The sequence below is a fragment of the Marmota marmota genome, unplaced genomic scaffold, assembly GCF_001458135.2.
Source record: "Marmota marmota marmota unplaced genomic scaffold, marMar, whole genome shotgun sequence".
Taxonomy (NCBI): domain Eukaryota; kingdom Metazoa; phylum Chordata; class Mammalia; order Rodentia; family Sciuridae; genus Marmota; species Marmota marmota.
In genome coordinates, this window is record NW_026000108.1 from 1,724,030 (window position 1) to 1,745,435 (window position 21,406).

The following is a 21,406-nucleotide window of genomic DNA, read 5'->3' on the forward strand; positions in this document are numbered from 1 at the left end:
GGATCATAGGCATGCACAGAGGTCTTCACAGCTGGAAGGGCACATGTGACCGTGGGACATGTCAGGAGGACAAGGCGAGGACACCAGAGTGCATGTCCACAGGCTCCTATAACCTTGGCAACGGCCAAGGTCTCCGTCACACATGTGCGCGCAGTCAGACAGTCCTGGACTTGGGTCCTGGCCCCATGCTGACCAGCCTTGTGAACGGGCCAGGTCAGTTCATGACCCCCAGCTTTTTTCCTACAAAATTTGCAGCACTAGGGATTGAACCCAGGGTGCTCTACCACTGAGCTACATCCAAGCCCTTTTTAAATTTTTATTTTGAGACAAGGTCTCACTAGGTCTCACTAAGTTGCCCAGGCTGGCCCTGAACTGCAGATCCTCCTGCCTCAGCCTCCCCAGCCACTGGGATTACAGGCATGTACTATTGTACCTGGCTTTCCCACAAAATCTGAATGACGATACCCCCTTGAAAGTCCAAGGGATAACACTGACAGGGAATTGTGCTGGTCAGTGGTCAAGGCTGTACACAGCCCCTATCGCAGAAAACACAAGACTGGCGAATTAAGGAAAGACAGCGGGGAGCTGATGGCCAAGAGCACCACTTACACAGACCCACGCTCAGTGGGGTCCCAGGGACGCTCAGGTGCAGGCTTCCTCTGCTCCTCCTGCTGGCCCCCCAGATGGGCAGGCAGCAAGGCTGTGGGCAAGGAGTGACTCCTACTCCATGGGCCACGTGAGTCAGAGGGATCACTGTGGACAGCAAACCCTTTCTGTTTGGTTTCAAGTCCCAAATATAAAACAGACACTGGGTTTGCAAGCAGGACAGCCCTGGAAACTAGCTCATTTCCCACATCCTCTAACTGAGCAGCAGTAGTGCTGATGTCCCAGAAACAAGCCACTCAGAGTGTCCCTTACACTTTTCATACACTCCCACCCACTTCTGCTGGTCCTACCCTAGGTGACCAGAACCCCCCCTACCCCAGCAAGGTCACTGGTTGAGAGTCTTAGGAGGGGCAGGGACTCACAGGAAGTGACGCAGTGAGGGAGAAGGGCCCTCAAGTCACCACTTGTGCAGTCTGGGGGGGGCACGTCCACTCCCAGGGCCTTGGTGTATTTGTCTGCAGATTGAGAAAGTGATGCCGTCCACCCAGGGTCCTCAGAAGGATGCCTGAGCACACGCTGTGGAGGGGTGGGCACTCAAGTCCTCCCGCTGGGAGGCCCTGGGCCTGCAAAGGAGCTGAGGCACAGCCTCCCGAGAGGTGTGGTGGCTAAGTGGAGGTGGGGGCTGTGGCCACTGGACCAGCCCTCAGGGCCACAGGCTGCGTGAGCAGGGGGATCTCTGGCTCCATCAGAGCCACCTGTCCCAGGCAGAGGCCCACAGGCTGTGTGTCCTGAGGGGTGAGGTGTAGGACCAGCCCAGGGAGGAAGGCCACCCATGCTGGCTCCCTGAAGTGGCACCACCCAGGCCCAGCTGGCCTTCAAGGTCTGTCAGATCAGGTCTTCCAGCCATAGGAGGGCTGGATGCCACGGTGCTTGATCCCTGAGCTGAACCTCCAAGTCCATGGCCACCCTAGAGGGCCCTGTCTGTCCACAGGTGCATCTGCCCTGTCCAGCAGCCTGTAAGTCTACAAGGTTGCTTGCTGACGGCCCCCAGGAGACAGTCTCCAAAGCTGGGGTGCTGCAGAGCTGACAGGGCCACACCCTGTCCCCTAGGTCCAGAGTAGCTGTTGATGCTCTTAGATCACCAGCCTCTCAGGAAGGCAGCCCCTTGGTGCAGGCCTCATCCTGCCCACCACAGACCAGGGGCCAGGAAGGGTCTTGCCTTGGGTGCTCACCTGCTCCTCACTCTGCCCTAAAGCCAGGCACAAAGCCACCCCCCAGCCAGGGGGCTGTGGGGAGCAGGGAACTATGGGGAGCAGGGGGCTGAGGTCTGGATCCTCTGGGCTCAGCCCTGTGTGGCCAAGACGCTGTGCTAGGGAAACAGCCAGACCCAGGCTGGCATTTGCTCAGCTCTTGAAAAGCTCCCACTGTGGGCAGGGAGGGGGCTCGGCGGTACAGTGCTTGCCTAGCATGTGTGAGGCCCTGGGCTCCACCCCAGCACCCACAGGGTGCCCCTGTTATGGTGTCAGAACCTGATCTCCCAGCATCACCTCCTGACCACCTTGCAGGGTGGCTTTCTAAAATTCAGAAAAGCAGATATGCAGAAGCACACACATGTATGCATACACACACAGACTTGTGGGCACACAGGCTTGTACACACGCAAATGCACACACGCGTACACGCACACACATGCACTGCTGCGCATGGGCAGAAGTCCCCTCTGCCCACCCCATTCATGCTTTCCTGACTCTCTCTGAGCTTCTGCTGCTTTTAAAAGCCTCTCAATGGGGGCTGGGGCTGGGGCTCAGCAGTAGAGCGCTCACCTAGCACGGTGGGGCTTGGGGTTCGATCCTCAGCACCACATAAAAATAAAACAAAGGCACTGTGTTCACCTACAAATAAAACAAAATATTTTTTAAAAAGCGCTTTTCAATGGTAGCCCCTGTGGCAGGGGAACCTCAAAGCAGCAGGGGCACTTGTCTGAGGGTGCGTCCTGGTCTCCCTGCTCCACAGGGGTTTAAACCCGTTTCCTCTTGTCTTGCCTCAGCAAAGATGGGAGGAAAGGGTCTGCTTTAGAGAAGTGGCCATTCAGACTAGGATTTCCTGGTCCCATGGGCTGCTGCCCAGAGCCACCAGAAGCAGGAGGCCTCATGTGGCAGGGCGGTCTGCCTCACTCTCCCCTCAGTGGCTTCTGCTCAGAAGGAAGCCCCCTCCTCATCTTGGTTCCCTGAAGAAGGGCCAACCCTGACCACTGTGCTCCATTCCAGGGCAAACCCCCTGGCCTCTACCCCTTGACCACAGATGTCCAGAGACCAGGGACATGAGCAGGAAATGGTCTTTGTTCACATGGACCGAGACAGAGAGCCTGCTATATGCCCCACTGAGCATCGTGAGGACCAGAGCCAGGGGCTCAGCCTTCTCTGGGGACCCACAGGGAATGCAGACAGCTGGCTGCGCTGCGAGGACAGCACAGCAAGCTGCACTCTGCCCAGTCCAGTTCTCCTGGAGCTGCCCTGCAGCACCACAGCCTCCCCACACCCAGAGGCCACAAGCCTACCTGAAGATGTGGACCAGCCTGAGGGGTCGCCACGTCCATGCCCTCAGTGCTGGGGCTGGACCAATACCAGCATGCCCTGGGGTTGCATTGGGTGAGGCACAGCACGCAGGTGGGGCTCCTCAAGACTACTAGAACTTGGGAGGATTTAAGAACCTGGACCTGATCTCCATGTCCCCAGTGATCAAGATGTCCTCTAAAGTCCTGCTGCCCTCCAGCCCTTGGTGCCTCCCTTTCTCCTTGACCTGAAACAGTACATCTGTCCAACATCCAGGTTCCTGGAAACGTGGTGCCACAGAACACGGGGTGTCTGTGGACCCAGAGGACAGGCCGTGCAGAGAGCCTGGGGGCTGCAGTCAGATGTGCTGGTGAGCAGTGGTGACCAAGGAACATCTCCTCAAAGGCAGCCATGGGACTCAACAATGCCACACAGTAAAGCTCCCCAGAAACTCACATGTGGGACTGTGCTGGTGGCCTGGTATAGAAGGGACAGGGAGGGCCATCACATCATGAGGGGAGGGGTAATGGCTCAAAGGAGCAAATAGAGGCCAGAACAGGAGAACGGAGTGATTTTGAAGCAGGTCCTCTGTCAGGCCAGAAGATGCTGCAGGGATGAGGGATGGCAACAGTGGCCCAGGGACTGGCTGGGAGGGCTGCACAGGTCCCTGAGGGCCTGATGCTAAGAGCAGGGAGACAGGGCACCTGGAAGTGTTCAAGCAGAGGTGTCATCGACACACCTGAGAGGAAGTCAGGAGCGGGGGAACGAGGACCACATGATGCTGTGTCAAATAAGTTCTGCTTATTGTCTGAAGAAGTGGATCATTGAGCAGATCCACACCTAGGAAAAAAATTGAATTTGTAGTAAAAATGTTCTTCCAAAGAAAACTCCAAGCCCAGGTGACTTCATTAGTAAATTCTATCTAATATTTAAGGCCAAAAGAATGGCGGTTCTATAATACTCTTGAAGAAAACTGAAGGGATAGGCAGGCACCCCAGCTCCTTCTAGCATCTTGGCATTACCCTGCTACCCAAACCAGAAAAGAGCATTCCAAGAAAAGATATCTATAGGCCAACATTCCTCACAAACAGATACAAATTCTTTAAAAGTTTTTAAACAAGTCAAAGCCGACAATATATTAAAAGGATTCCTCATGACCAAGTGTGGCTCACTCCAGGAATGCAAGGTTGGCTCAACATGTGACTATCAATCAATGGATTCATCACATTAACAGACTAAAACCGAAAAACTACATGACTGTCCCAAAAGAGACAGAAAAAGTATGAGAAAATCCCACATCTATTCTTGACAAAAATCATCAGCAAACTAGGAACAGAAGAGGAATTCCTTTTTATTTATTAGAAAAAGGGCATCTATGAAAACCCTACAGCTCACATCCCACTTGGCAGGAGAGACTGTTAGGACCAAGGAAAACTTGTGCCATGTTACCAATCTCAGCAAATGCCACTACCTGGGACCCCCCTCTGACTGCTCTCCCTAAGGGAACTGCCCCACCTGGCACTCTCCATCTTGGGAACGGATTCTAATTTCTTCCTGGAAGGGCAGGAGGAAGAGGCAGCAGAAGGAGGAGCGGGTCAGGATGAAGTAGAGACCTGGGAGCTGAGGGCAGGCTGGAGGGAAGAGCTGGAGTCATGGGTGAGCAGCCTGCAAGGTCAGCACGGGGGAGACCTCTGAGGGGGCTGTGCTGGGTGACCCTGTGCTCACTGCTGCCACCTAGGCCAGGCAATTCCATTGCCTGTGAGTGAGCAGGAGGCCCATCAGCTAGTAGGGTGGCATCCCTCACACACCCACCACCTGAGTGCTTACTGTATGCCAGTGTCCCCGCAAGGCCTGTAGGATTGGCACCAAACTCGAGGACCCTGGGACATGGGAGTCACTGTGCTTGCTGGGGTGGCATGGTAGATGCCAGTGAGGAGCTCAAGGGAGGACCCTGAGCCCTCTCCACCAGAGACCACAGAGATCTCAAAACAGGACCCAGAGACCTAAAAACAGGACCCAGAGATCTCAAAACAGGACCCAGAGACCTAAAAACAGGACCCAGAGATCTCAAAACAGGACCCAGAGATCTCAAAACAGGACGACAGGGACCTCAAAACAGGGCCACAGGGACCTCAAAACAGGACCACAGGGACCTCAAAACAGGACCACAGGGACCTCAAAACAGGACCACAGGGACCTCAAAACAGGACCACAGGGACCTCAAAACAGGACCACAGGGACCTCAAAACAGGACCACAGGGACCTCAAAACAGGACCACAGGGACCTCAAAACAGGACCACAGGGACCTCAAAACAGGACCACAGGGACCTCAAAACAGGACCACAGGGACCTCAAAACAGGACCACAGGGACCTCAAAACAGGACCACAGGGACCTCAAAACAGGACCACAGGGACCTCAAAACAGGACCACAGGGACCTCAAAACAGGACCACAGGGACCTCAAAACAGGACCACAGGGACCTCAAAACAGGACCACAGGGACCTCAAAACAGGACCACAGGGACCTCAAAACAGGACCACAGGGACCTCAAAACAGGACCACAGGGACCTCAAAACAGGACCACAGGGACCTCAAAACAGGACCACAGGGACCTCAAAACAGGACCACAGGGACCTCAAAACAGGACCACAGGGACCTCAAAACAGGACCACAGGGACCTCAAAACAGGACCACAGGGACCTCAAAACAGGACCACAGGGACCTCAAAACAGGACCACAGGGACCTCAAAACAGGACCACAGGGACCTCAAAACAGGACCACAGGGACCTCAAAACAGGACCACAGGGACCTCAAAACAGGACCACAGGGACCTCAAAACAGGACCACAGGGACCTCAAAACAGGACCACAGGGACCTCAAAACAGGACCACAGGGACCTCAAAACAGGACCACAGGGACCTCAAAACAGGACCACAGGGACCTCAAAACAGGACCACAGGGACCTCAAAACAGGACCACAGGGACCTCAAAACAGGACCACAGGGACCTCAAAACAGGACCACAGGGACCTCAAAACAGGACCACAGGGACCTCAAAACAGGACCACAGGGACCTCAAAACAGGACCACAGGGACCTCAAAACAGGACCACAGGGACCTCAAAACAGGACCACAGGGACCTCAAAACAGGACCACAGGGACCTCAAAACAGGACCACAGGGACCTCAAAACAGGACCACAGGGACCTCAAAACAGGACCACAGGGACCTCAAAACAGGACCACAGGGACCTCAAAACAGGACCACAGGGACCTCAAAACAGGACCACAGGGACCTCAAAACAGGACCACAGGGACCTCAAAACAGGACCACAGGGACCTCAAAACAGGACCACAGGGACCTCAAAACAGGACCACAGGGACCTCAAAACAGGACCACAGGGACCTCAAAACAGGACCACAGGGACCTCAAAACAGGACCACAGGGACCTCAAAACAGGACCACAGGGACCTCAAAACAGGACCACAGGGACCTCAAAACAGGACCACAGGGACCTCAAAACAGGACCACAGGGACCTCAAAACAGGACCACAGGGACCTCACAACAGGACCAGAGGGACCTCAAAACAAGACCCAGAGACCTCAAAACAGGACAACAGAGACCTCAAAACAGGGTCACAGGGACCTCAAAACAGGACCCTGAGACCTCAAAACAGGGCCACAGAGACCTCAAGACAGGGCCACAGGGACCCCAAAAGAGGACCACAGAGACCTCAAAACAGGGCCACAGGGACCTCAAAACAGGACCACCGGGACCCCAAAACAGGGCCACAGGGACCTCCATACAGGGCCATAGGGACCTGAAAACAGGACACAGGGACCTCAAAACAGCACCACAGGGACCTGAAAATAGGGCCACAGGCAGTAATAGCTTGGAGCAAGGGGCCCGGGATGTGGCTCCGTGGCTAAGCTTGCCTGGCTCAAGCAAAGGCCTTAAGTCAATCCCTAGCTGCACAAAAAGCAGACTGGAGGTCACTGTCCACTGCAAGCACATCAGAGAGGGGACTCCAGGTCAGTGAGGGAAACACAGAGTCCCAGCTGACGGCCAGCAAGGGAGGCAGACGGTCACTCCCAGAAGGCATAAGTGCCCAGGCCACCAGCCACCAGAGAAAAACAAATCTACTTTTGGCCCACTGACCCGGGCAGCGAGGTGGGTCGGTGCTGACCCAAGCACATGAGAGTCTTCTGGAATGCTCTGCACCTTGCCGTGATAATCACCTGCCAAGGGTGGGATCTGAAGAACCAAGCCCTCCCAGGGCGATTTAACACAGAAGAAAAGGTGGATACAGGAGTCAATCAGTGTGTACTTGGCGACCTAGTAACAGTCCACTGCAGCTGTGTTTTCACAGAACCTGTGGAGGAGCCATCAGAACGTCATTTTCGGTGAAAAAAATAATACAACCAACTTTCGCATAAGATGGGATGATTTTTTAAATTTCCTTTTTACATTTTTCAAAGTTTCTACAATGAACAAGGACCACATTTATAGTCAGAAAAATAGAGGAGCCGAGCCAGTGTTATTTTGACAGGACACAGTTCTGCATGTCCACAGAGAGGGCAGGAGATGGCAGGCGTCATTGGCCAGGAGCTGGCTGGGTGGGCTTCAGGAATGCTCTGGGCCAAGGGTGAGGCTATGCTGGGGGATAAGCACTCAAATAAAAGTCAGCATTCCTAAACGGGTTCATCTGTGACCTCTGCAAAGGTAGGGAAGAAGCCCAGAGCTGAAGGACATTTCCTCAGCAGGGCCAACGCAGCAGTGTCCACAAGGACAATGTCCTGCCTCCCTGGGGTCTAGCTGAAGCTATGGGGAACACCTGAGCTTCTCCCGCCTGGGCCCTCACTCCCAGGCTCCAGCGGTCTGTCTCTGGGCTATGTTGGTCCTCATAGCTGGACAGCCCTGTCCTTCCACCTGGACGCTGTCTTCTACCTGACCAGAACCCACAGTCCTAGGGCCCGGGGCATCTGGCCTTGCAGGTGGGTCCTGTGCCCTAGCTCCACGCACCTCCTTCATCTTCATCTGTCGCACACAAAATCCAGGCTCGGGCATGGCACCAGGAGCCCGTGAGGGCAGGGCCTGACTGTTGCCCCATCTCAGCTTTCCTGCCACACACCACAGGGGTTGCAGGGGCCCCTGCTGGACAATTGGGGCCCAGGGTCAAATGTGGACTGCAGTGGGACCGGCCGAATGCAGGCAGAGGCAGAAACCATCAGCCCTTCCAGGCACTGAGCTGAGGCAGGCACAGAAATGGTGGGGAGGACAGGTTGGGGACCACACCAGGGCCTGCGAGGCTGCACCAGCTGGCCCCACAGCCGGCCTCACGGCCTCCTGTTTGCCTTCCAGTGGTCTCTGCCTATGCGCAACTGGTTGCTCAGGCCTTTTTGCCCACAGCTTGTCAGCCCCATGTTGGGTGAAGACAGGCCACGTCCATCTAGCTCCTCCGTGGGTCTCCAGTGCTGGCTCAGCCCCTGAGAGCATGTGGAAATGGTGAGTGAGTGAATGACCCCTGTGCAGTCCTGCTGTGGATGCCAGCCTGGCCAGCCTGATTACCAGCTCCTTCCAATACAGCGCTGGGCTTGGGGCCCTGCCGACCAAGGCCCCGAGCCCAATGCAAAGCTGTCCTGACCACCTCGCCACCTCTCCTGTGCTTCGTCCTCAGACCCTCTGCACTTCCGGAAATGCTTCGGGAAGGCAGGACACCTGCTGAGCCACCCGTGGATTTTCTCTCCTTTCTGTGGCTGAGCTTTAGGACATGTACTGAGCTGAACAGGCCAGGATATGGACGTGAGCAGCCACGGGCAAGCAGAGTCTGATGGAGGTGTCCACTAGCTGTCACCCAGACAAACAGCAAAGGACAGGTCCAAAACCAAAAGCCCTCTTCTCCCGTGGCTCCACTCAACCGTGTGGACGAGCACTTCGCCCACCTGGGGAAAAGCCGCAAAGTCAAGTCGTCCCACTAACGTGGCCGCCCCTCAAAAAGGCCTTTCAAAACCAGCAGAGGACCGAGTGCCAGGCCCCACTGCGGCCCTCCCACCATCCTGAGGCGAAGGCCTGGACACAACCCATGGTGGGCACCAGGCCCCACTGAGTGCCCACTGACCCAGCCACCGAGAGGGCCGCTCAGCTACAGAGGAAGCAGGACTTGTCCAGAGTAGCTTGGAGAGGAGAGTCAGAAGCAGGGACAGGTGGTAGTACTGGGCGTGGGAGGCGCTTTGCCAACCAGCAGGAGCTCGCAGCGTTGGGAGCAGTCACAGTTTTCCAAACAGTTCAGCATACAGTCACCACATGACCCACCACTCCCCACTCAGAGGGGCCCCCAGGGAGCAAAGACGCCACCCGACTCTCAGGGCAGCAGCACTCGCGGTGGAAATGGAAAAGGCACGCCTTGTACTGTGAGTGGGGAAGCGAAGGTGGCCTTCCTGGCAGTGGACACTACTCAGCCATGAAAAGGAGCCAACAGTTGGGACTACAACACAGGCAAACCTTGACACCACTATGACTCCACCGATAATGCCCAGAGTGGGCAGTCTGCAGGGAGGGACCAGAGGATCCAGGGGCTGGGGCCATGCAGACGCAGCTACTGCTGCCCAGAACCTGGCCCAGCCCCAGGGCAGTGGCGGGCACAGGGTCCTGGCCAGCTCTCACACACAGCATGGGGGACAGTACTGTGTACAGCCAGGAAGAAGCTTCCTTACCTTGGTCCCAAACCATGCCCCTGGTGTGGGGACCCTCCCCAAGACCTGCTTGCCTGCCTCTCACACAGGCTGCTCCCCGCCCTGGCCCTCATCTGGCCCCATCCTGCTGTGGGCCCTTTGCTGTCCTCCCAGCCTCCAGCACAGCCCTTCCTCTCCTTGCCTCCTCTGCCCACTTGCCTGGTGGCCCCCAGGACAGCCCCCCGTCCTGAGGCAGTGCCACCCAGCCATGCCTGCACCTCCCAACACTCCAGAGAAGCAGGACATGACCTTGCCCCAGGGTCGCTCTAGAACCTGCTGTGCTCAGGACAGACCTGGGGAAGAGGCCAGGGAAGCAGAGCCTCAGGTCTAAGGAATGAGCATTGCCAGGATCCCACAGACCCCAGTCCAGCCAGGGCCACCAGCCCCCGCCCCGCAGAGAGGGGAGGGGAGAGCCCAACCTCCCCCTCCAGAGGGCCTGCAAGCGAACCCAGGCAGGCTGAAGCCCTGAGAATGTTCCCATTTGGTCAGCAAAGAGAGGTGGACAGTGTAACCAGCCATGGCCAGTGGCCGTGGGCAGGCCATGAATGCCCCAGCACTCACCACTGCCCAGTCCACCTACTCATGGGTCACACCAGGGTAGAGATTGGCCCTGCCGCAAAAGAGAGTGGATCCAGGGCTTGGCACTGTGCCCATATCACCTGAAAGCCACCAGGAACATCAAGGTCAGGCCGGGGTGTCACCCTGGCTGATCAGCATCCTGTGGGTGCCTCAGGGCCAGCTACTCCCGGCCCCTCCTACACAGCCACACGCCTGGGCCTGGGCCAGCTCCTGCTGTGGTCTCCAGTCTCTGGTGGGAAACGCTCTGAGGCTCTGAGAATCCGGCGCAAGTCATGCTCCCAGTGCAGAGGACCGTCTGGTCCTGGAACAGAGCCAGCCCTTACCTGGAGCCTGGCCGGTGCTGGGGTTGGGCTTGGGTCCCATCTGCTGGCGGACTCTCCCTTCCAGGCGCAGAGGGCTTCCCAGGATCCCGCTCCCTGGCCTCCCGCTCCCTGGCCTCCGGCTCCTCCTGCAGGCCCGTGGCCTGGCCCTCTGTGTGCAGCCTGCTTGCCGAGTCCTCCTGGGGGCCGGAGGTGTGTGCCAGGCACTTGCTAGAAGCCGAGGCCTTGCCCTCCTGTCTGTCGGAGGCGTCTTCCACTGGCAGGATGGCTTCAGGGGCAGGCTGGGCCTCGTCCAGTCCCTCGGGGCCCTTGTCGCTGGCCTTGGCCAAGCCTGTGGCAGGGTGCGAGGCACTGATGACGCTCCCTGGGCCACACTTCTCCCGCAGGTGCTCCACCGCATCCTCCCGGCCGTCCCCGCAGCTCCCACAGCACACGCAGGAATGGAGGAGGCAGCTGGTGGCCGCAGCGCTGAGTTTGTGGGAGCTTCCCCCAGCCCCCCGGGCCCCAGGCTCCAGTGGGGAAAGGCCGTGGCCTGGAGCTTCCTGGGTGGCCACTGCAGAGTCCAGGGAGGAGGGTGACTTGGGGTTGAAGATGACAGTGGCCGAGAGCTTCATGCCCCCCGTCCGGTGGGCGATCATCTCAGCCGTCTCGGCGTCATCTGCACTCACCTCCCAGCCGTCCAGGGACAGCTGCGAGTCCAGGCAGCTGCAGGTCGAGCTGGGCAGGGCGGCCAGCCTCCTGTGGTCACCCTCATTGTTGTTATTGCTCCAGTCCTCCCCCTTCACCACAGCAGGTTTGCTGACCCCCTGCTCCTCGCTCTGCCCGCCCTGCCGGCTCTCCTGGGGGCCGGTCCCAGCACTGTCTGCCCACCCAAACGGAGCACCTGGCGACCCCAGCCTGGCAGGGGCCTCCACCGCCTCCACGTCGTCCATGAAGAACACCCGCTCCTCCTCGTCACTGCCCGACTTCAGCCGCGCTCTGCCTGGAGAAGCCTCCCCTCGGGGGCTGCCCTCTGCCCCTGGCCTGTGTGCCGGGGACTGGCAGGCACTGGGTGGCGAGAGCAGAGATGACATCTCGTCCCCAGCCCGGTGGACCATGCGGCTGAGCTCCTCCAGCTCCTGGTCATCGTACTGCATGGAGCAGGCCAGCTCTGCCTCTGGGTTCCTGGCCTCGGCTGAGAGTGGCTCCTCAGGGGGAAGGGATGCGGGAAAGGCAGGTGCCAGGGCAGTGGGCACCGGGACGTCTGCCCGGATGGGGAGCTCCACGTCCTGGCAGACACAGAGGCTCCGCTCCAGGGTATGCAGTTCCTCCTCTGTCAGCGCCTGCAGCAAATCCCTGCAGGGAAAGAAGAAAACAGGCCTGAGGCCCTCCACAGCAGAGTCCTCCGCCAAGCAGGGACACGGGCCCCGCAGAAGGGGACCAGGCAGCCCAGCTGGCAGCGGAGTCCAGGACACCCAAGGGAACCGCCCAGGCTCTCCTCCATGCCTCACCCAGGAGCGCCCACACTGGCTCTGAGACCTCTCACTGCAACAAGAAAGCCCTAATTCTTAGGAATGTGTTGACTGCATGAATACAATCCTCAAGGAGTGAAAAAAATATGTTGGCTCATATGTAGATTTTCACCCTTTTGTTTAACACGAATCACCCAGCTCCAACCACGTGCCAGGCTCTGGGTGCTGAGGTAGGCAGGGAGCAGCGAGTGTGTCCCTGCCCTCGTGGGGGCCCCTCAGTTGTGTGTGGCAGACAGTGAACAACCTTCTGTGCAGTGACTGGATCACAGTGGTGACAACAGGAGGGGAGGAAGGAGGGCTTCCTGGAGGAAGGGGCACCAAAGCTGGCACCGGGAGCTGCGGTCACCCTGGTAGCAGTGAAGGGTGAGCTTGGAGCAGGGCCTGCAGGCTGGTGCCTGTCATTTCCTGCTGGAGAAGTCCAGGCCACACCTGAGTTGAGCCCCCACTGGCAATCCCGGTGGGCAAGGAACGCCACAGTGCTCAGGGGGTCCAGTTCAGGAGCCGACTGACCACCACGCCAAGAGAAGGGCGTTCAGACCAGAAGTAAAACACCAGCCAGGACCCCAGGCCCTCGCAGTCACCCCTTCACACTCACTAAAAAGGTGTTTGTAGTTAGTGTGACGTCCACGTTAGCTGGGGCCATGCCTCTGGTCCCCTGCTAGATACAGCAGCTCTCTGAAGGGAGGCCACACCACGAGGCACCTTGCTGTGGACACTCAGCCCCTCTCTTTTTTTTGAAGAGCGGTGCTGGGGATGGAACCCAGGGTCTTCCACATGCTGGGCAGGCCTCTACCACCGGGCTGCATCCACCCGCTCTCAAGGCTCCAGGGTCTCTGCTGTTTACCTCCCTGTGTCCGTGTTCGGGCTGCCTCGGCCTCTGCGGCTGACCACCTCTCTTGGGGAACTTGCATGTGCACTCCCCTCCTCCACACAGGAGGGGACGCCTGGACCACAGTTTGGGTGAGCATCTGGGACACAGAGCTCTGCCCGGCAGGCCCTCAGGACTCTTGATAGTTTTAATGGATCCTCTCCGGGGAGTACACAATACACCTTATTGCAGACCCCAACCTGGTGGCTCATGAGGCTGAGCACTGTTGACACATGTGCCATCCCTTAGATATCCTCTGTGGGAAGTGCCTGTTCAAGTCTTTTACCCATTTTTATTGGGCTGTCTTCCTTAATGATGGATTGGAGATCTTACGTATTTTGGATGTGAGTTGTTATTGGATATATTCTTCACCTCTGTAGCTTGTCTTCTCATTCTCTTCATAGTGTCTTTTGGTAAACCAGAGGTTTCAATTTTAATAAAGGCAATGTCACTTTTTTTTTTTTATGGTTAGCACTTTAGGGTCCTATTTAAGAAACAGGCACATGTTAGCACATGTTTGTAACCCCAATGGCTCGGGAGGCTGAAGCAGGAGGACTGATTGCAAGTTTAAAGACCAGCCTCAGCAACTTAGCAAGGCCCTAAGTAACTTAGTGAGACCCTGTCTTCAAAAAAAACATTTAAAAAGGTCTGGCAATGTGGCTCAGTGGTTAAGCACCCCTGGGTTAAATCTCTGGTAAAAAAAGAAAAAAGAAAAGAAATCTTTGCCTAATCTGGGGCCACAAAGATGCTCTCCTTGATATCCTCTAAAAGCTCTAAAAAGCTCAAAAGCTGGGGTTGGGGTGGTGGCTCAGTGGTAGGGCATTGTCTAGCATGTGTGAGGCACTGGGTTCCATCCTCAGAACCACATAAAAATAAATAAAAATAAAATAAAAGTATTGTGTCCATCTACAAGTAAAAAATATATTTTTTTAAAAAAATAGCTCTAGAAGCTGTTTTGCTGCCCATATTTATATCCGTACTGTGTCTAGCAGTGATCTTGCATGTGGCTGGGGTAGATCCAGAGATGAAGAAGTCCCTGGGACAAGCCGTGTTTTGGGAGACCTGCTGGCAGGTGAGCAGCCTGGAAGTGCCCAGCCTGCAGTGACACCAGTGTGAGCTGGGGACCCAGGACAGTCTCACCCAGGAGACAGGGGACACTGCTGAGCTTGTTTGGAAAACAAAGACAAGGCTCCTGGGGTGCGGTGCATGTTGTCCTAAATGAGGGGACTTCTGGAGGATTTCACATACAGAAGGGTTTTGAATAATGAATTCAATGTTCTTAACATATATTGTTCTTTTTTAAAAAAAATTTTTTTAAGAGAGAGAGAGAGAGAAGAGAGAGAATTTTAATATTTTTATTTTTTAGTTTTCGGCGGACACAACATCTTTGTTTGTATGTGGTGCTGAGGATCGAACCCGGGCCGCACGCATGCCAGGCAAGCGCGCTACTGCTTGAGCCACATCCCCAGCCCCATATATTGTTCTTAACAGAGATTTTCTACCTCTTCTTCTGCCAGCTTTGGTTACTTTTTGAGGAGATTATCCTTTTCATTTGAATTGCTCAATTTATTGATAGAAAGTTTGTTAGAGTTTGTAAACAAGTCTGGATGGCGCCTGGCAAAATGCCAGAGGGAGTGGTTTGTGAAGTAACGCCAGCAAGCCATTAAGTGTGGAGATTTCTTATTGGTTGACTGATGTATCTAGTTTATGCTAATTAAGATAAGCTGTGTGGAATGTATAAATACTGCTCCTGTCCTACAATAAAAGGCTCCTACTCCTGCTGTATCAACGTACACAAGTTGTTCGTCACCCCCCCCCCCAGTTATTTTGCTGCAGCCGGACTGCGGCAAAAGTTGTTCTCAGTATCAACTTAAGAAACTCACCACTTTTATCAATCTTTTTAAAGAACAACTTCTTGGCTCTGTTAATTTTTATCTACAGTACACTTGTTTTCCATTTCATTGATATCTGTTTTGTTATTTCTCTTCTGCTTTCTTGAGATCTATGATAAACATTATTTTCTAGTTGCTTTAAATAAAATTTAAATTTTATAAAAAGAGTCTATCCTGTCTTCTAATTTATGTGTAATGCTGTCAACATTCACTTCTATCAATCCATATCATGACCTTCAGTCTCTTTTATGTTTGCATTTCTGAGATCATCTTTTCCTTTTTCTGAAGAACTCTAATAAGTTTTTTGTTGTTTTTTTTTTACATACAGGTTGCTAATAACAAATTCCCTCGGTTTTATGTTTGGAATAATTTTTTAAATATCTTTATTTTCTATTTATCTATGTGGTGCTGGGGATCGAACCTAGGGCCCCGCACATGCTAGGTGAGCGCTCTACCGCTGAGCCACAGCCTCAGCCCCAAATTCACTATTTTTTTTCTTTATTGAGAAACTTAAGACTTGGGTACATCAAATAAAACCAATTTCAGGGGGAGGCAGGTAATGACCAAATCCCATAGTAGAAAAAAAAATTAACACTGTCTGGGCTATAGTAGAACCCAGAGAATATATTCTTATAATTGAAAAATTCTAGGCGTTTTCATAATTGACCTTTTGATACAAAATGACCTAATAAATTTGTAACTTGTGGTTCTTGATGTTGAGGTCCATAGGACAAGCTAGGAAGTCTTCAAACCTTGAGCTGATTTCCACCAGGGGTTATTTGGCTTTTGAACTGGTTTTTCCTCGTCTAAGAGGTAGCAGCAGCAATAGCGCCCACCTTCTGGGCAGCTTCTTTCTTGGCATGATGAGCTTGTAGAACCGCCACAGCTTCATCCACCTTGGAGCGGAGAGACTCAGGGGACTCCAGTATGTGTAGCAGCTCAGAGTTGTCAATCTCCAGCAGCATTCCTGTGATCTTTCCAGCCAGGTTTGAATGCATTGTTTGGATAAGTGGAAACAAACGTTCGCCCAGCATCTGCTTCTGTTCCTGGGGTGGTGCTGCAGCAAGCATGGAGGCGGTCAGGGGCTCTTGCCCCTGCACATGGACTGTAGGCTGGGGTGCCTGCAGAGGCTGTATGGCAGGGTGAGGGCTGCGGACGCTAGAGGCATACTTGTATGGTGCTACAGCCCGAGGAGCAGCAGCAGCAACTGCAGCACGTGGTGCAAGGTTTGGCACAGCTGCCAAATTCACTATTTTTGAAGGATATTTTTTTCTGGTTAGAAATGCTGATTGGCGGTCATTTTCTCTCGGCACTTAAATACGTATCATTTTGTGGCGGGCTGGCTCCCGTTATATCATTTGTTTTTTGAGAAGGTGTCTCTCTTCCATTTCTTTCAAAGTGCCAAGTCCTTTTCTCTTGCTTCTTTAAATTATTTTTCTTCGATTTTGCAATTTTATTGTGACAGATCCAGGAATGTTCTGAGCATATCTTGCTTGGCGTTTTCTTAAACCTCCTGAATCTTCAGGTAGATTTCTCCCTATCAGTCTTAGAATATTCCTGTCCACGATTTCTTTGGAGGTTTCTTCTGCCGTCCTCCCTGCCTCCCCTGGGCCTCCGCGGTGCGTCAGGCCAGGTGCTGTGCATTCTCTGGGCCGTGTTCTGCGGTGGTCCTGTTTTTCCTGGTTCCCTGCGCTTCACCATGGCTCTGTCTACTGAGCTCTCTTCAGGTTCATCACCCTGCGTTCTGCTGGGTCCAATCGCTACCAAGCCCATCCACCATGTCCTTATCTTCACATTATGAATCTAGGCCATCTGTTTCTTCTTTATAGATTCTGATTCTCTAATTCCCCATCCTCTTACCTGATTTCTCCCTTTCTTCTATTTTCTTTAATACAGCAATCCTAACTGTGTTCAAGGCTGTGGATATTAACTCTAAAATCCAGATCGTCTTCAGTCTGCATCAATTTTCTGGCTCTTCTTTTGATCACAATTATATTTTCTTGCCACTTCACATTTTTAGCAATTTGAGATTAGATCATTGACACTGTATTAATCAAGAAGTGACAGATGTGCTTTCTTCTACCCAAGGGAATGCCCTTTCCTCTGTGAGGTGTGAGGGTCCATTACCACATGGAGTTCAGATGTCAAGCCAGTTGAGGACCCAGTGACAGCTTCAGTCTATCAGCACTGCTGAGCCTCGAGGGTCGCTGGCCACACAGACCCCAGAGGCTGCAGGAAACCGAGCTCTGCCTGTCCCCATGTAGCTTCAAAGTCTGTCGGAGTCTCAAGGGGAGGCCTAGGGTGTGTCACAGACACGCTTTTGTCTCCTAAGCCTCCCCTGCTGCTGGGGAGCTTTCTGCCCAGATTGCTGCCTCCCCAGAACCTGGCAGGGACGCTCAGCCCCTGGCAACTGGGTTCCCTCCTTCAGAAGAGATTCTCTGCCTGGAAAACCGAGCTTTGGACAATCACCGACACCTGCCTGGAATCATCAGATGTTTCCCAGGAAAAACAGGGCGAGGCAAGATGGCAGACCTTCTCTCTGGAAGAGTTCTCGGCTCTCCCAATTCTGGCTCATCCGACACTCCCTGTCACCATTCCGTGCCTTACAACAACTTTTGCAGCTTACTTTTTTCTACTGTTGCAGTTGGAGAATCGGCCTGCTATGATCTGAGGCATCCTGTGGCAACCTCTCTGTCCCAAAGCAGGAGTCTGGCCCACATTTTTAAAGAGATGTGAAGACAGCCAGTCATGCCTGCACTCTTTAGATCTCTTCCTTGTTTCTATTCTTGCTTTCTTATTTTTTTTTTTTTTAATTAGGGACTAAACCCAGGGCCGTCTGTATGCTAGGCAGGCAATCTACCACTAAGCTGCTGCCCCATCATCTTATGGGTCTCTCCCCACCCCACGCCGTCCCCACATCCCCAGCACCCACCCTGTCCCTCCTACAAGAACCCCGTCTGCTGAGGCCCCGCCCCCTCCTTCCTGGCCTGTCCCTCACCTCCCCTCTTGTACCACTTCTCCTCTTCTAAATAGCTCCCCAGAGAGGGCAGGACCTAAGCCTCTGTGTCAAGGCCCATCTTCTCCCCAGAGGATCAGGGAAGCAGTCAACAGCCACCATGAAGCACAAACCAGATGAAGCACCTCCCACCCCAAGCTCACCAACTCACCAAGGGCCACCCACCAAGGTCCCATGACCTCGAGACCCCATTCTCACTAGGAAGCCCACAGCCCAAAAGGCCATGTTCACTGTCTGGATCCTCCCAGGACATGGTTCTGTGCTCTCTGGGTCTCCAGAGAAACCTTCCCGGTCTGGCCATGCCTGGGACCGTCCTGTGCTGGGCAGATTCTAGAGCCTTGGGATGTCCTGCCAGACCCAGGGAGGGGGCTGCAGGGAACAGGGCCACCAGCCTCACCACATCCAGGAGCAGGGCCCCTGGAGGAACAGCTGGGTGTCCAAGGCCACAGGCCAGGGAGGCCCTCAGAGGACTCACGGTCATGGCCTTCATGCCACTGCTAGCAGCTTGGGGAGGCCACTGGGCAGAGACCTCAGTCACACAATAGAACGTGTGCAGTCTCAGAAGGGCTCCAACACAGCAGCACAAACCTTGCAGCCAACAACTAAAGACCACAACCGACTTGTGGGCACCGGAGGGGAGCGTCAGGGTGTAGGAGAAGAGAGGGCCAGCCATGAGTGCCTGGTGCCTGCGAGGTGGGCAGAGTGAGGCTCCGCACTTGGACCACTCAGCTAGAGAGGCCCAGTGGGGACCCAGAGCAGGCTGGTTCTGGCCACCACGAGGCCACGCAGCACCCGGGAGACTGGGAGAGGCTGAGCACTGGGCTCAGCCCCTGCTCCTCCCGCTCTGCCTGCCCCCAAGTCCCACCTGATTTTCCGTAGCAACGAATGGAAGGGACGGAACAGCTCGGACATGTCCTCCACCTTGCGGTCCAGGTTCAGGGGTCCATCCGCATAGACCACGAGGCCACTGCAGTTGAGACACAAAGCCAGTGTGGTTAGCCCTGAGGGCCTGGTAAGCTGGGACCCCAGCCTCACACCCTGTGGCTGGCCCAACACTGGTCAGCACAGCCTGGGCCTGGGCCTGCGCCTGGGTCAGGTCCTAAACAAGTTTAGAAAAAGGCAATTAAAGTTATTACCCAGACTTCACCATCTTTGAAGTTCATTAGCTTGTGTTCCTGGGAGTAGTCATAAAATAATCAAAAGAACATACTGGTACCCATCAGCATTGCAATCAGAGAAATTAGCATCAAGGTTTGCTGGGAAAACCTATCTCCTTGGAAACGGAAGAACTGGAGTTGTGTTTGAATTTGTCTATGGAGGCTTATGAGAGGCAGCCCCAACCTGTCTACCCCAAAAGCAAGTTGGAGAACGGAGGCCCCATGTGGGTCACCCCTCGCCACCACCTCCACCTGGGGAAGCTGTCCCCTAGCACAGTGCCCATGGCCCAACAGGCCCGCCCTGCCAGGACTGGGCTCTCTGCCCGTCACTTCCTGGCACTCTGCTGAGTGCCTGCTGAGACCAGCCTTGCTCAGTGCCCCCTAGGCAGCCCCAATTCCATGGCAACACGTTTGCTCCCACAGCCCACCAGGCACTGTGCAGCCTGCCCAGCTCCAAGGGCACCTCTGTCAGCATCTCAGGAAGCTGCCACCATAGCTGCTGCCCCCCAGGGCTTGGGGACGCAGGCACCACACTCCTTCAGGCCACAGCCAGGTGCAGGCCTTTCCAAGGAGGAGGAGGGCAGTACCTAGAGCCAGGCCGGCAGGCATGGCCACACAGAAGGCCCACCAGCCCAGGCGAACCCGGGAGGGAACGTCTGGAGATGGGTCAGGCCCAGGCCCCACCGGCCAGTCTGTCTGTCTGTCTGTCTTTCTTTTTAGCTTGCAGATGAAACTCACACAGCACACACTTGACCGGCTCCAGGTGCACGGTGGTGCCATTGAATAAGCTCCCATGCACTGCGCTCACCTGCTCCAGGTCTCTTCAACACCCCAGAAGACCTCCTTCAGCACCCCACCATCCCCTGGCCTCGGGCAACCCTGGTCTACTCTCCACCTCTAGGGAATCACCTGTTCGGGACACTTCCTGCAATGGAATGACGGGCAGGTGACTGTATAAGTCTGGCTGCCTTCACTCAGCACCACGTGTCAAGGTCCCTTCATGTGTCAGTGTTTCGTGGCCCTTACAACTGAGTCACGTCCGCTGTGCGCACCACGTCTTTACCCATTCATCCCATCGATCGCTGGGTGGTTTCCTCCATAAACGACAGTGTGTGAGCGTGGTGTGCTTACATTTCTCTTGGGGATGTGCCTAGCAGGGTAGTGTCACCACATGGGTCACACAATTGTCTGTTCACAGAACCATCTAACTTTTATCCACAGCGGCCGCACCACTTCACACTCCCTCGGGCAGCACACATGGATCCCTGCTCTTCCATATCTCCTTCTTTCAGTGTTCTGTATTGTGGCTGTCCCAGTGGGCAAAGTGGCATTAACTGAGGCTTTGATTTGCATTTCTTTAGACAGTGATGTTGATCATCTTTTCACATGCTTGTTGGCTATTTGTATATCTTTGGAAAAATATCTATTCAAGTCTTTGCCCTATTTTGGTGGGGGGTACTGGGGATTTAATCCAGGGGTCATTTACCACTGAGCTACACCCCGGGGCCTTTTATTTTTTGAAAGAGGATCTCATTAAGTTGCTGAGGCTGGCCTCTAACTTGTGATCCTCCTGCCTCAGCCTCCTAAGTAGCTAGGATTACAGTGCATGCAACGGTACCTGACTTTGCCCATTTTTTAGTAGGACTGTTTGTCTCTGTGTTAAGTTGTAAGGGTCCCTTATATATTCTGGATACTAAATCTTTATCAGATACATGGTTTTAAAATATTTCCTCTTATCCTTTAGGTTTTCTTTTCACTTTCATGATAATATCCCTTGATACACAAAAGCTAATTTGAATGAAGTCCAATTTGCTTATTTTTCTTTTCACTATTGATGCTTTTAGTGTTAAATGAACTACCAAATGCATGAACATGAAGATTTACCCCCTGCATTATTCAGAGAAAGAGAAAGGGGGATAGGGAGGGAGGAAGGTACATAGAGGGAGACAGATGGGGGGGTTGAATCTGGAATGTCCCCCAAAACCTCATTTGTTCAGAGGTGGGGCTTTGAGGAAGCAAAGAAATCCTGAGGGTTCTGACCTCACTGGATTAACCCCCTGGGAGTGTGACCTTGTTGGAGGAAGTGGTCCCTGGAGCTTTCCCTGGAAGGGTTATCTTCTCCCTGGCCCCTTCCTACATCCCTCTGCCCCTCTCCCTCCCTCCCCCTCCCC

At 54.4% G+C, this 21,406-nt stretch overlaps 1 protein-coding gene across 3 annotated transcripts in view; it reads right to left on the reverse strand.

Annotated features, from left to right (window-relative positions):
* The window catches only part of Zfyve28 (zinc finger FYVE-type containing 28), a 67,210-nt gene that overhangs the window by 19,042 nt on the left and 26,762 nt on the right, over positions 1–21,406 (reverse strand). For all 3 annotated transcript variants that reach the window (XR_007340946.1, XM_048784046.1, XM_015481883.2), the window contains exons 6-7: positions 18,944–19,045; positions 10,795–12,126 (exon numbers count right to left, since the gene is read on the reverse strand). Coding sequence is in view for 2 of the 3 variants with exons in the window: in XM_048784046.1 (XP_048640003.1) it covers positions 10,795–12,126; positions 18,944–19,045 (1,434 nt within the window). In the remaining variant the exon portion in view is untranslated. The remainder of the gene's footprint in view (positions 1–10,794; positions 12,127–18,943; positions 19,046–21,406) is intronic.